Source organism: Meles meles, chromosome 6 (assembly GCF_922984935.1).
Source record: "Meles meles chromosome 6, mMelMel3.1 paternal haplotype, whole genome shotgun sequence".
Taxonomy (NCBI): Eukaryota; Metazoa; Chordata; class Mammalia; order Carnivora; family Mustelidae; genus Meles; species Meles meles.
Window position 1 is genome coordinate 115,026,700 of NC_060071.1, and position 13,644 is coordinate 115,040,343.

The window sequence follows — 13,644 nt, forward strand, 5'->3', positions numbered from 1 at the left end:
GGGGGGAGGGGAATCACATACGGTCATTTTAAATTATTCAACCTTTATTGTCTCCTTGTTAAAAATCAACCAAGCTAGAGTCGTGGGTGCAGGGACAAGGCAGCAGGGACAGGGCGATGGGGCTTCTACGCCCGGTGAGAAGAAGCAGACCCAGGATCCTCAGGGCAACTTATCTTCTTTGAAATCCTTTTTCTCCTCTTCCGAATAGGGTTTCCAGCAGGAGATTACGTTGAACACCAACAAGATCGACCAGCTCATTGTGTTCGGGGAGCAGCTGATTCAGAAGAGTGAGCCGCTGGACGCCGTGCTGATCGAGGACGAGCTGGAGGAGCTGCACCGCTACTGCCAGGAGGTCTTCGGCCGCGTCTCCCGCTTCCACCGCAGGCTCACCTCGCACGCCCCGGTAAGGGGAACGCCACCCTCGCTCGCCCGGCCTCCCAGCGCCTCACACTTGATCCCTGACCGAATGTTTAAGGAACTGGGAAATCTAGGGAACAGTCAACTATGATGTCTCTAATGGTAAAAGGTGGGCGGCGGGGAGGGCACCTATTGGTTTTATTCAGCTTTTACTACCTATGGAGTCACGCTTCCTTGGAGGCTCCCGTTACCCCGTGGAAGGGGCCGCACTTCTGAGAGTTCGTGTTCCCCTGACCTTTTCCACGTGTTCCTCAGTGCAGGGCTTGCCTGACGTGTCTGTATCCCGAGGTGCGGTGATACTTGTTCTGGTTTTGCTTACAGTAGTAACTTGGGAATGTGTTGCCTGTTCCTCTTCGTGTCTGGGAACTTTTAATATTTGTGCCTTTCTGGTGCTTTGTTCTCACCTTTGAAATGACAAAAGCACCCAGTTTCCAAAGCAGCTGCGAAGTTTCCCTTGACAGACGGGCCTTTTGGGAAGATCAGGTAGAGTTCCAGCTGTCATTCAGTGTTCATTGCCCTTGGGCGCCAGATGCTTTCATGGTGAGCATATTGACCAACACGACTGGCCGCTTTTTCCTTCTTTGTGTCCCCAGCTGGCTAACTTAACTTCATCAGACCTAGCCTTAAAAATCACACTATAATTCCCTCATGTTTTTTTTTTTTTTTTTTAAGATTTTATTTATTTACTTGAGAGAGAGAGTGCACAAGAACATGAATGGGGTGAGGGGCAGAGGGAGAAGCAAACTTCCTGCGTGGGGCTCGATCCCAGGACCCTGAGATCATGACCTGAGCCAAAGGCAGATGCTTAACCGACTGAGCCACCCAGGAGCCCTGAATCCCCTCGTTTCTTTTCTTTTTTTTTTTTTTTTAATTTTATTTATTTATTTGACAGACAGATCACAAGGAGGCAGAGAGGCAGGCAGAGAGAGAGGAGGATGTAGGATGTCCGCAGAGCAGAGAGCCCGATGCGGGGCTCGATCCCAGAACCCTGAGATCATGACCTGAGCTGAAAGCAGAGGCTTTAACCCACTGAGCCACCCAGGCACCCCAATCCCCTCGTTTCTTAACATAGCAGTTTATAGTCCTTTTTCTTAGACTGAAGTATTACCACATGAGGAGAATAGGTTCTATATCCTGAACAATAAGATTGAAGATAGGAATGGCCTTTAGTGTTGTTGTTTTTTTTTTTTAATTTAAACTTTCTGATTGTTGGAGTAAACCTGCCATTAGCCACCAATGAAACTTTGGCCGTCATTTCTTACTTTCTAGCTAAAGTGGTTTGACTTAGATCAACAAATTTCAGATTTTTCCTAGGAAAGATACAGATTCTAAGGCCCACACTGGAGAGTCTAACTTAGAATAACCACAGATAGGCCCTGGGAACCCAGTTCTCTTTGAAAGCTGCCACAGAATTGCTGACGGTGGCCATTCTCAGGCACTGCCAGACAGGCCCCCGGCACTCCTCACCCCCACAGCAGCTTGTAATCTGGTTCATTCTGAAAATGGGACATCCCTGCTTCAGGGCTTGGAAGAAGAAAAAGAGGCCTCGGAGAATGAAACAGACATGGAGGACCCCAGAGAGATCCAGGCCGACTCCTGGCGTAAAAGGAGAGAGAGCGAGGAGCCCTCCTCTCCTCAGTCCCTTTGCCATCTGGTGCCCCCGGCGCCGGGGCCCGAGCGGTCTGGCTGCGAGACCCCTGTCAGCGTGGACTCCATCCCTCTGGAGTGGGATCACACGGGGGACGTGGGGGGCTCCTCCTCTCACGAAGATGACGAGGAAGGCCCGTACTACAGCGCACTGTCAGGTAACGGCCCGCATCTGCAGAGCCCTTGACATTGGCCTGCTTGGTTATGTTCTTAGCACCTTAGCAACACGGCCAGCTCTAGGTGGCCCTGAGTTCAGCTTGTGGCTGACCCAGACCTCTGTGGCTTCTTGTGTTGTGTCCTGCCCACTTTAACTTACGTGAGAGTTGCTCAGTCTTATCACAGATGGAATGAAAGGCAAAAAGAGATGAAATTCACCCTGGGACAAGAAGGCTGTTGCCTAATGGCTCTCATCAGTGAACTTTGCAGTTGAGTAATCAGTAGATCATCTGCATCCTCTCTGTGGACTTCACCACTCCCGCTGCTGCTTCAGACAGTCAGAGGAGTTGGCTGGAAAAAACAAAAACCCTTTGGCTTTTTAAACCTTTTTAATAAAATAGATAAAGGGTAGTTCCTTTTCTTCTCCCAGCTGACAATGTGTCTACTGTGTTAATACTTGGGCATTCATCTACAGACGCCTGCAGTGAGGAAAATGACATTATTCTTTTTCAGATGTAGAAATCCCCGAAAATCCTGAGGCATATCTTAAAATGACCACAAAAACTTTGAAAGCGTCTTCTGGTAGGCCCCTGCCCGTGCATGTGTCTCAACATGGCAGCGTCCCTTGGCGCACACTGCATCCTAAGCCTCGCTCCCATGTCATGTCTGACCTCTGCCTTCTGTGGACACCATGCACCTGGTCCTTGTGTCATGGTGTATTTGCACTGCCGTACTCACACATGCCTGCGTGCTCCTTACGAACCCCTGCCCACTCAAGAGCAGTCTCCACGCCATCCCCCTCCTCCCCCTCAGGCCTGTGCAGAAGGGAATTTTTCACAGTGCCTTTTAGAGTTTTTATCCCCACCCCACCCCCCAAAATCTAACTGAAGTTCTTTGGGACAGCCCAAGCTTTCTTCATGGTGGCTTGGTTTGAAACTACTTTCTTCCTTGCTTATGGTGTTTCCTGGGAAGAGGATGGGTGGGTGGGGTTAAAGGTACTATTGCATTTGCCGCAGGAAAAGAAACCTTCCTTTCCTTGACTTGCAGCTCTAACCTTTGTTCCCTGCCCCATCCCCCCCCCCCCCTTCCAGCATTACGGTAGAACCGCGAACACCCCCTTGGTCCCCAAGTCCATCCTGATGTTCACTCTCCCCCACGTCTGAGAGGCCTTCAGTCCTCCTGGCTCCCAACCCCGGCCTTGCTGCCAGTGTCCCTACCACTACATGCCCCAGCTCCAAAACACCACTCATCCTGCAAAAAAAAAAAAAAAAAAATCATACATTTGTTGTGCTCCATTGTGAACCCATCTAGTGAAGGCGCAATGCTGTTCAGTTGCATGACTCTCATTTCATTCCCTTCTGGGACATACTGACAATTTGCAAACATGCATGCTTTGCAAGGAAAGCTGCAGAACTCATATTATACTATAACCTGATGCCATGTTACCCATGACCTTTTTTGTGTAACTAAATATGAATCCTTTGGTTGGAGAGAATGGACTGTCACTTGCTTGTTTTGTTTCAGGTAAATCCATTCCTGAGGACCACTCATGGCATGTTCCTGACAGCCCTTCCTGCCCCAAGCTTCGCTACAAACAGATGGGAGGTGATAGGAATGTTCAGACTATCCCCTCAGAGTCCAGCACTCCTTACAAGCCAGCCTATGTAAGTCTTTGCTCCACTGAGACGGTAACCCAAGTGCACGAGCAATATTGAGATTTTAAGAGAGAGTGGGATATTGGTGTGTGCTGCATGTGCTCGCTTTCCAGCAGATTTCCCCATGGTGACAGTATCTCTGCTGGGCTGTCTGTACATCATGAGAACCCTGGCAAGACAGATAGGAGTTCCAGAGTGGCTTCTGGCCAAGAACAGTCTTTGTGTACGTTGACGTGACGGGGCAGTGGTTATTATTGTTGAGCCAGTCATCCGTGGGAGCAGTGGGGAAGCAAAGCGCTGGCTTTCCTGAAGCTGCCCCTGAGCTCCCAGACCGTGTTTTAGTTACCTTTCAGCTACACAGCCCATTCAGAACATTGTGATGTCATAATCAGGAAGATTTGACCATGTGCCGTGGTAGACATGAAGTTTGAATCCTAACGCTACCAGTAAACTACCCTGGGGCTGTAGCCCTTTGCCGAGCCTCTGTAAGCCTTCCTCACCTGAGGACAAACCTATTTTACGTAATTGTTGTTAGGATTGATGTGTACGAAGATATCAAGAAGGCCTTGACAGGTGGTCCCTGTTACTGTTACTTCCACTGCTACCACACATGGGCTGTTGTTGTTGTTTATACTGGTGACTGCTCTTCCTCACTGTGTTTTCCTCGGGCAACATGAGTCCTTGGCATGCTCTGGCGACACAGCTGTTGGGGGCAGCCCTCCTAGGATTTAGTGTTGGCTTCAGATCATCCCCAGTACCGAGAATTAGTGACAGGCAAGTTGAAATTAAAGTGCCTGTGTGCGCTTTTAATAATCAGCTTGTAGACAGAACAGAGCCGTGTGAGCATCTCTGGATTGGACCTCAAAGTGCCCTCTGAGTCTAAGAGTGAATATTGGAGAAGATTCTGCCTGTGTACAGTCAGATTCAAGTCACTGGATAGTAGGCTTTCACGCCCAGTTCAGCCACTCCTCCTCATGCTTAGCAAGCAGTTGTCAGTTCTAATCTGTCCCTTTGGGGTGTGGAATAAAACCTGACAGCCTGGGGCAGAGGGACCCTTTGCTTCGGATGCAGGGCCACCGGGTTGGGCCTCTCCCAGTGATTAAGCTTGTGTTCCTCACCTGCCAGTTGCAAAAGTTCCACCCTTTCCTTTGTGTCTGAAACCAGGCATGTCAACCAGAAGTCTGCAGGGTTGTTCCACCCCGCCACCCACCCCACCCCACCCCCCCGGCATTCCACACAGGTAGGCCAAATGGACACAAACCAAAGAAAGCGTGGCTTTTCCAAAAAGGATACATTTATTTTTGGAAAGGCCTGTGATAAAAATAGCCCAGTGAACACTGCATTAACAGAAGAGTCAGTATGTTCCGTGAAAGAGAAATGCTTGGTAATGAATGGCCCCCGGAGGCAGATCTGTCCTCTGTGTGTCTACAATTCCAGGTGATAATCTGCCAGCCGGCTCTACAGAGTGACTGGGAGGGAGGACTGAATTTTGCAAAACACTGTGCAGATGTGCAAGTAAGCCCACAGTAACAGCCCGGCAGACCAACAGTAGTTTCTAACTTCTTTTTTGCACAATTCATTTGAGGAGTGCTAGGAAGGCCCGAATTAGGCCATTTTATTTCCATCCCTGACATCTCATCTGCTTCTCCACCATCTCAGCCTTTACCATGACTTTATTTCTGTCATTAGCCCTGCTTGCTTATAAATGCCCCCAATATGCTACAGCTCCATATTTGATTTGGAGCAAGTATTTGAAGCAAATTACCCTTCGAAGGAAAGAGGTCCCATATCTTCATTTCCTTCCTGTTACTGTGAACTGAGATGCTCTTCACACAGCCTCTGAAATGTTACAGATGGTAACATAGAAATTGCCTCATTCCAGGTAAAGCTGCTGTTATCCCCGGGCACTGATGGTGGCAAAGAAGGCTCCAGAGTCTTGAATGGCAGCTCACGGCAGGAAGACGAAAGCCTGACCGCTCTCGGCGTACAGCAGTCAGGTACACTTAAGTCAGGCAGTTGTCAGGACAGGTGAAGTCTGTATTTTGGGTTATCTGAGCAATGACTTTAAGTCACTGCTCAACAGAACGTTAATTAGGAATTGAACAGTTAGGGGCACCTGGGTGGCTCAGTCAGGTTAAGCGTCAGACTCTTGGTTTCATTGAGCTCAGGGTCGTGAGATGGAGCCCTGTGTGGGCTCTGCATTGGGTGTGGAGCCTGATTCAGTCTCTCTCTCCCTCTGCCCTTCCCCCCCCATGATCTGCCCAAAACAGCTGAATTTAGCCTATGCCAGCCAGTGTTATCTGAGAACCAGCTGACTTGTGGGGCATCTGGCTGGTTCAGTTGGTAAACCATGCAACTTCTTAAGATCTTGGGGTTGTAAGTTCGAGCCCCTTTGTTTGGTGTAGAGATTACTTCAAAACAAAAAAATTGGTGGGGGGGGGCGCCTGGGTGGCTCAGTGGGTTAAAGCCTCTGCCTTCGGCTCAGATCATGACCCCAGGGTCCTGGGATCGGGCCCCACTCAGGCTCTCTGCTCCAAGGGGAGCCTGCCTCTCTGCCTACTATGATCTCTGTCAAATAAATAAATAAATAAAATCTTTAAAAAAATTAAAAATTTGTTAAAGCAAGAACAGAATCAGCTGACTTGTATTTATGAACAAATTCCTAAGCTGTTTACTTGCAAAATTATTCTTTAAATATTGACAGAAGGAGCCTGGTAGGATGAAGTACGTGTTTCAATGACATCACTCGTATGTAAAGATCATACATGAAGATGACAACCAGAGAGTTGTCAGGTATCTCCTTGTGAGACAGGCTCGGTGATTAGAAAAATAATTATTCAACTAAGCCAAAAGTCAGAGCAGTAGCATTGACTTGATCATTCATGGGCCAAAGAAGAAAGTGCCCTAAAAACAGCATAAACTAAAATGCCGGGCTTGGGCCTGGAGTGCACGTTGGCAACACTTTTGGGTCCCCTACCCCACTTTCCACCCCATTCTGGCCTTTGTGGGCAGGTCGTGGCACAGGCCTTGAACCAGAGTGAGGGAAGCGGGTTCTTTGCACTCCAGGGGGAGTGAGGACTCACACCTGAGCCTCCAGCAAGGTGAATCCCCTACAGGTTTTCTCACCCTGACGCTGGACTCTTTGGGGGCAGAGAAATCTGTAGGTGCTACTGCTTTTCAGGGGTGACTTTCTATTCCAGGTGTGACTTTCTATTCCAGGTGCCTTTGACAGGTGGGAGCTGATTCAAGCCCAAGAACTCCACAATCAACTCAGAATGAAACAAAACTTGCAACAGGTGAACTCTGAGATCCGCGACCTCACCACTTGGCTGAAAGAAATGGAGGCAGAGCTAGAAACGTTAAAGAGGGCAGAGCCGCCCTCGGATATCCGGGAAATGGAGCTCCGAGTGAAGCGGCTCAAGGTGAGGGGGGTTGCGGAGGGAAGAGGGATCAGAATGTGGCTGCGGACGCGTGCCCCGCAGGACCGGCAGGTCCCATCTGGCAGTGGCATGGGTGACGAGCTGCAGACAGCTATGGTAGCGGTCAGTCTGTCCCATTCCACTTCTGTCACTGGTAAGGACACCAAGGTAGATTTCTGTTTCCAGAAGAGCATCTGCACATGATCCCAAAGCTCAGATCCCCTGTGCTGGAAAGATCGGACTGCAGAGACCCCGCTAGACTCTTAGGGAGACATTAGCGGCCACTGCCGGGCAGCTTAAAAACACCCTTCCATGCTGTGCTGTCCAGGCGGGGATAGAGCGTCGAGGATGGAGAGGAGGACCAGCTCACCTGCTGATGAATTCTGAGGCCTGATGTGGTTATTCTGTTACACGGAACTTGTCACCCACCTAGTCAGGCGTCACGCCACCAGAACTAGCCAGCAAGCAGGGAGAGGGGCTGGTGGAGTCCTGCACCTGGGGTGCCCTGAGCATGAGTCTGAGCTCCTAAGATGCCCCAGGACAGTATCCAGGCAACCTCACAGTGGTAATTTTACTTTACTTTGTGCGTCACTATATCTGGGATTACTGTTCATCCTAAGGAATACCACTTCTGTGATGTCTAGAGGCCCGTGCGGGATAACTCTGCGTACTTCATCTGGAAGACTTTGAGTCTGGTCCAGAAATAAGCCAACCAGGGCTCAGGGGGGTCTATTCCTGGCTGTGGTTGAGTCGGCTAGCCAGGAGCCAGGCCTCTGCTCCCAGCTTGGCCAGCCAAGGTCACCGACCTTGTAAGACAGCTCCTCACCTGATGCTGCCCAGCCACTTACAAGCAAGGTCGCACTTGTGTCTGTGGCCACAGCTCAGAGACATGCTTGGCAGACACGTTCCCCACTGACGTTCGGATGAACCCCACATCCCTATTTTCAGAATGCCTAACCCAGTCTTTCTCCTCTGCGGTAGGAGATCTTGAAAGCCTTTGACACCTACAAGGCTTTAGTGGTCTCTGTCAACATGAACAGCAAGGAATTTCTGCAGACGGAGAGCGCAGAGTCCGGCGAGCTCCAGGCTAGCGTCGGGCAGTTGGGGCGGCGCTGGGACATGGTCCGGGGCGCGGTGGAGAGCTGGAGAGCGGGCTTACGGCGGTCCCTCCTGCAGTGCCAGGTACACGGGCCCAGGGGCCTGTGTGTGTGGGAGAAGCTGGTATTTTTATGCTCGGGCTGCTTTGGCACAGATACGGCTTGTATGAGGGAAATGGGCTTTACCATTTGCTTCCAAGAGGCTCAGCTGCTGTCCAGAGACCTGCTGCTTGCCCTGGGTCTCCTGTCGCCCTGGCCCACGCCTAGCATAAGGGTTCCAGCGAGCATTCCAGTAGGTCGGGAATGCCACCCTGCATTGCCCCATCTCTGTTCTCTCGCCAGGAGGACCTTACAGCAGAGTGGTTAAGAGACTGGGCCCAGAGTACAGAGTGCTTTAACCCAACTCCAGAGTTTCCGTAGCTGTGTGACTTTGGGCAAATCACTGTGCCTGGTAGACTTTTGTGTCCTCCTCTGAAAAATGGGAATAATTCTAGTCTTTACTTCATGAGCTTCTTTTTAGGACTAAATTTATATCATCTTAGCCCAGCACTTGACACATGGTTAATATGTTATCTCTTAACATATTAATGTTAATATTAATTATTAATAATAATTTATTAATTTTAATATTAATTAAATTTTTATTAATATTGATAATTTATTAATAATAAAAATGTTAATAATTAATGCCCATAATGTTATGGGCCCACCAGTGAGCCCCCATGCAGCCCTGTCCCTGGGTCCCAGCCTGCCCTGTAGGGGTGTCTCCCTCTGCCACTGCATCCAGCACATTTGTCAAGTAATTTGTGGTCTTTCTGTGTAATGGTGGCGGTGGGGGCCGGGGGCTGCACTGCTGAAGCCCTTTCCACTTGACAGAATTCATCGTGCCTCCCAGGACTGTCCCACCTGTATCCTCTTTCCTGCTTTCCCTTTTCCTGGTTTTGGGGCCCTGGCATTTCATTTAAATCTGGCCCTTTTATTCAATGGACAATGACAAGAAGAGCAAATACTATGAAGGCCCAAGCTAGCAAGCTGCTTCTCAGTACCCCTTCCTTTACGGAAAAGGCAACTCTATGATGTGTGTGTGTGTGTGTATGTGTTTTTAAGGACTTCCACCAGTTGAGTCAAGATCTGTTACTGTGGTTGGCGAGTGCGGAGAGCCGGAGGCAGAAGGCTCAGGTCACAGACCCAGAGGCAGACCCCCAGGTTCTCCTGGAATGTCAGGAAGAGCTGATGGTGAGTTTCTTCCTAAGGGGTTCTGCACTGTCCTGGCCTCTGTCAGGTGCATACTCAGGGAGCCTCCCCTAGTGTTCCGGGGAACGATGCTCGTGTGGCGTTGCACTCTCACGTTCAGGTTCTATCTACTGAGCACCCCCTTATAGTTAGGAAGCAGGATGACTTGCAGGGAGGAAGTGCTAAGGCCAAAAGGAAGTCTTCGAGACTCTCGGGAATTGGGGGTCTAGGTGTTTAGCAATATCCTTGGGAATAGGACTCGTGGGAGGAGAGTATGCTCAGTGACTCCACAGACACAATGAGCTCTAGGGGTCTTCTAAATCCACTATAGAAAAGTCTTATTTCTTGGAGGATAGTTGTGTTTTCTGATACTTATTTTACTAACTAACCGGGTGACATTCTTACTCATAAATTGGTATGTGGTTCAATTATAAATAAATGTAAAGTACTGGTCCTTATTTTAAAAACATTCTCCTACTAAAATCTTGGCTAAGAAAGCCCCGCTCTCAAGAGCAGCGCTCCCCAACAGACAAGCTGTCCGTCTCTGCTGCCCAGGACGGCAGCTGCGGCCCCCAGGTGACTGTTGAGCGGTTGTGACCCTCACTTCTTTCCTCTAACTCCTCCATCCGGTTGTCTACAGACTGAGAAGGAATGGAAAACGGGCAGGGTGTAACCCACCTGCTGCCTCAAGGCTCCTGGGCTTGAGGACGTGCACAGGCACATGCGGAAGCAGTAGAAGGTTCAGGAGTCAGCCCCCACCCATCATTCATCCCCGAGCTTTCCTGGCGCAAAGATAGCCTCCTCTGGCCCCATGAAGCAGCCATTTCACACCCTTCTTGTGTTTTTAGCAACTGGAAAAGGAGCTCAGGGAACGGCAACCTCAAGTAAATACCTTACGGGAGATTTCAGACAGCCTTCTTGTTAAGGGGCGTGGAGAGGACTATATCGAGGCTGAGGAGAAGGTACATGTTATTGAGAAGAAACTCAAACAGTTACTTGAGCAAGTGTCCCAAGACTTAATGTCCCTGCAGGGACGCCAGGTGAGTCCACTCGTGGCTTCTAAATGGAAAGATGTCTTTGATTAGAGATGAACGGAGAGGCAGTATGGCAGCCTTGCTGGGGGCTGGGGTGTGAGCACGTCATGGAGCGGAGTCTCAGTCCTGCCCCTTCCTAGCTGTGAGGCTCTAAAAAGTTACACAGGCTCTCTGACGCTGTTCTGGCATTTGCAAGGGGGAGGACAACACCTTAGTGCCGACGTGTCCACGTGGCTGGCATATGAAAGAAAAAGTACCCTAATCCCTCGGTCCTGATTTGCCTTCATGCCCAGCTGTGGGAGTCCTCTTCACTGTCCTGCTCCTTCTGCGTTCTTCCTTTAAAACATGATCCGACTCCAAACCAACCCAAACCATCCCCCTGGCCGACTGAGGGCAGGCCCCGCCCCCTCCGTGCTGGAGTTCCCTTCCGGCTCTGGCGTGTTGAGGGCCACGTCTGAAGCTCACGGTCTGCTGCTCCTGTCCCGGCTAGACTCCGTGTCCCCCGGCGTGTGCTGTGGGGGTTGAGTGCCAGTGGCAGGCCTTGCCATGCCTACTGTGCTTTTTGTCTGCAAAAGTCCCTGTTAAAGTGGGGGGTGAAGGATAGAGGAGCTGCCTCTTCCAGAAGGATGTGAGCTGGGGGGAGGGGTTCTGCACGAAGCACGTTTTTGTGCTCTTGAGACTGCTCAGAACCTTCTGTTTCCCTGAACTGAACCCTCGGGGTGTGGATTTCAGAACCCAGACCCAGCTCTGCCCAGCTTGGACGAGATAGATGGTGGAGACCAGCCGCCAGCAGCCTCCACGCCAGCTCCTCCAGCCAAGGTGAGAGCCCCTCTTGGCCCTGAGCACTGTGCTGGCGATTTCTCGGTGACTGGTGATTGTTCGGTGACAGGAACGGGAGCCCCACCCCCCGCCAAGTCCCCAGCCCCCATTTCACAACAGCACAGATTGCTTCAACCTGCTGGGCAGCAGAGAGGCTGACTCTACAGAGGAAAAACGTTGCCCCAACAGGAAGGCTGGCTTATCTGCCGCTCTCCACTGGAACGGGAATAGGTTGTGAAAGAGGGGAGCCCTGACAGTGTCGTTGAACGGGCTCCCCCATTTCCCCATCAACAACCCACCCACGGCTGGGAACATGAAACTCCCAGCGTTTCTTACCTCCTGGAGTATAATCTCACACGCGTGAGATCACTCTGGTCTCAAAAGCTCGGGAGAGGACTTAAGGAAGGGGTGTAATTTAAGAAGGAAGAGGTTTTATCCTGGCCGGGACTCATGGTCTTCCTTTACTAACTGGATTCTTTTTTATCCAGCAGTTTGGAGCAGAGAGAATGACAACAGACAAGAGCAAGACGGACAGCAGGTAAGGGGCCCTGTAGTCACCGCAGCAAGTCCCTTGTCGCGCACACACACCTCTCACCAGTCTTGCCTGTCCCATGTCCCAGGTCTTTGGACAAAACCCACTTTGTTTTCTTTGATCTGGAAGGGGCTGGGCTGCCTTTCCGGGACCGAGCCTCCATCCTGGGCCCCACTTTAATTTCGGGTCCTGGAGGTCTGTCTTGACGCAAGGGGGTCAGGTAACACGCGGAGGGGTTTTCCCCGGCAGCACGCGCTCAGCTCTCCATGTCGTCTGTTGGCAGGGTGCCCCGTCCCGCTGGCCCCGGCAGCTCCCGGCCGCGACGCTCCTTCGTGTCACGGGTGATCAGGGCCGCGCTGCCCCTACAGCTGCTGCTGCTCCTGCTGCTGCTCCTGGCCTGTTTGCTGCCGTCCTCCGAAGAGGACTACAGCTGCACTCAGGCCAACAACTTTGCCAGGTCCTTCTACCCCATGCTGAGGTACACCAACGGGCCCCCCCCCACCTAGAGGCCCCGCCTGGCCCGCAGCACCTCTCCACCACCCCACCCGTTCCTGCGGGTGCCTGACTCATGGCCCCAGGCCAGCCGGTGAGTGACCCTCAGCGTTGGCCTGGCCCAGGGACCTGCTGCAGATGCCGGGCTCAGCCAGAGAGAGCAGCGTGCACTCTCAGGACCTAGGGCAGCTTTCCAAGGATGTTTGTCCCTGGTGGGCAGGGAGCCTAGGCAGCAGTTGCCCCATATGGTTTGGCAAAGCTAGTTGATTGGTCTTGGGGTCTTCAGTTTCCTGAAGAGCCAAGCACTTTGTGACTTCTGATTTATTTGTGAAACACTACTCAAGCGTAGCTAATACGCTCAGTTAACAGCAGCGTTCATCACCTGTTACAGAAACAAGCCTCTTCCATCTTAGAAACAGTTCGGAAACTCACGTGCACGCTCAGCTGATTGAAACAATCACATCTGAAATGTTTAGAATTAATTTCACTGCAATCAGCTAGCAATCCAGAGCTGCAGGTTATAAACCAAAATGTTTTGTTCTGTACTTAGGTCTGCTCTTTTATATTGCTTTAAATTTTTAAAGAAATTATATTGCATGTATGTGGTTATTTGTGCATCTTTTTTAATGATGCCCAATCTGTATGAATAATGTAAACTTCAATTTTTAAGAAATCAGATTTTAGCTTGAGCTTTTGACTAATGTACAGTAAATGCCAAACTACTTGATAGGGATGTTTTTGTAAGTTAATTTTGTAAGACTTTTCACCTTTAAAGTGATGCTTCAGGTGTCGTGTAGCTGTTTGGCCATGGGGGGTTGTTACAGAAACTTGAAGCTATTTGTGGTATGTACAACTCAAATGTTTCTCATTAAAACAGAAAAAAATACCCATACTTTCATTGTATTGTATCCTATTACAAATCAGATGTTCTACACAATCTACCCCAAAACAAAAGTTACTTTAAAAATATTTAGGAGGATTTATGGGTCCCAATTCTAAGCTAGGCTTTATATTCTATTTATTTAACTTGGTACAAGATAATTTCCAAGATCTAAATTCCCACCACTTGCAGGTATGGCGATTATACAGTGTATGACCCTCCCATGCGGGAGGGAGTGACAAGGGCAGCATGGCAGGGAATGT

At 50.2% G+C, this 13,644-nt stretch overlaps 1 protein-coding gene across 12 annotated transcripts in view; it reads left to right on the plus strand.

Annotated features, from left to right (window-relative positions):
- The window catches only part of SYNE2 (spectrin repeat containing nuclear envelope protein 2), a 327,766-nt gene extending 314,379 nt beyond the window's left edge, over nucleotides 1-13,387 (plus strand). For 9 of the 12 annotated variants that reach the window (XM_046009418.1, XM_046009421.1, XM_046009426.1 and 6 more), the window contains 12 exons: nucleotides 209-403; nucleotides 1,940-2,222; nucleotides 2,734-2,802; nucleotides 3,745-3,884; nucleotides 5,758-5,872; nucleotides 7,095-7,297; nucleotides 8,276-8,476; nucleotides 9,499-9,627; nucleotides 10,473-10,664; nucleotides 11,391-11,477; nucleotides 11,966-12,015; nucleotides 12,293-13,387. In XM_046009418.1, coding sequence (XP_045865374.1) covers nucleotides 209-403; nucleotides 1,940-2,222; nucleotides 2,734-2,802; nucleotides 3,745-3,884; nucleotides 5,758-5,872; nucleotides 7,095-7,297; nucleotides 8,276-8,476; nucleotides 9,499-9,627; nucleotides 10,473-10,664; nucleotides 11,391-11,477; nucleotides 11,966-12,015; nucleotides 12,293-12,515 — 1,887 coding nt within the window. In that variant the 3' untranslated portion in view covers nucleotides 12,516-13,387. The remainder of the gene's footprint in view (nucleotides 1-208; nucleotides 404-1,939; nucleotides 2,223-2,733; nucleotides 2,803-3,744; nucleotides 3,885-5,757; nucleotides 5,873-7,094; nucleotides 7,298-8,275; nucleotides 8,477-9,498; nucleotides 9,628-10,472; nucleotides 10,665-11,390; nucleotides 11,478-11,965; nucleotides 12,016-12,292) is intronic. The other 3 variants (XM_046009420.1, XM_046009424.1, XM_046009425.1) reach the window with 3 other exon arrangements.
- Nucleotides 13,388-13,644: the final 257 nt, after the last annotated feature.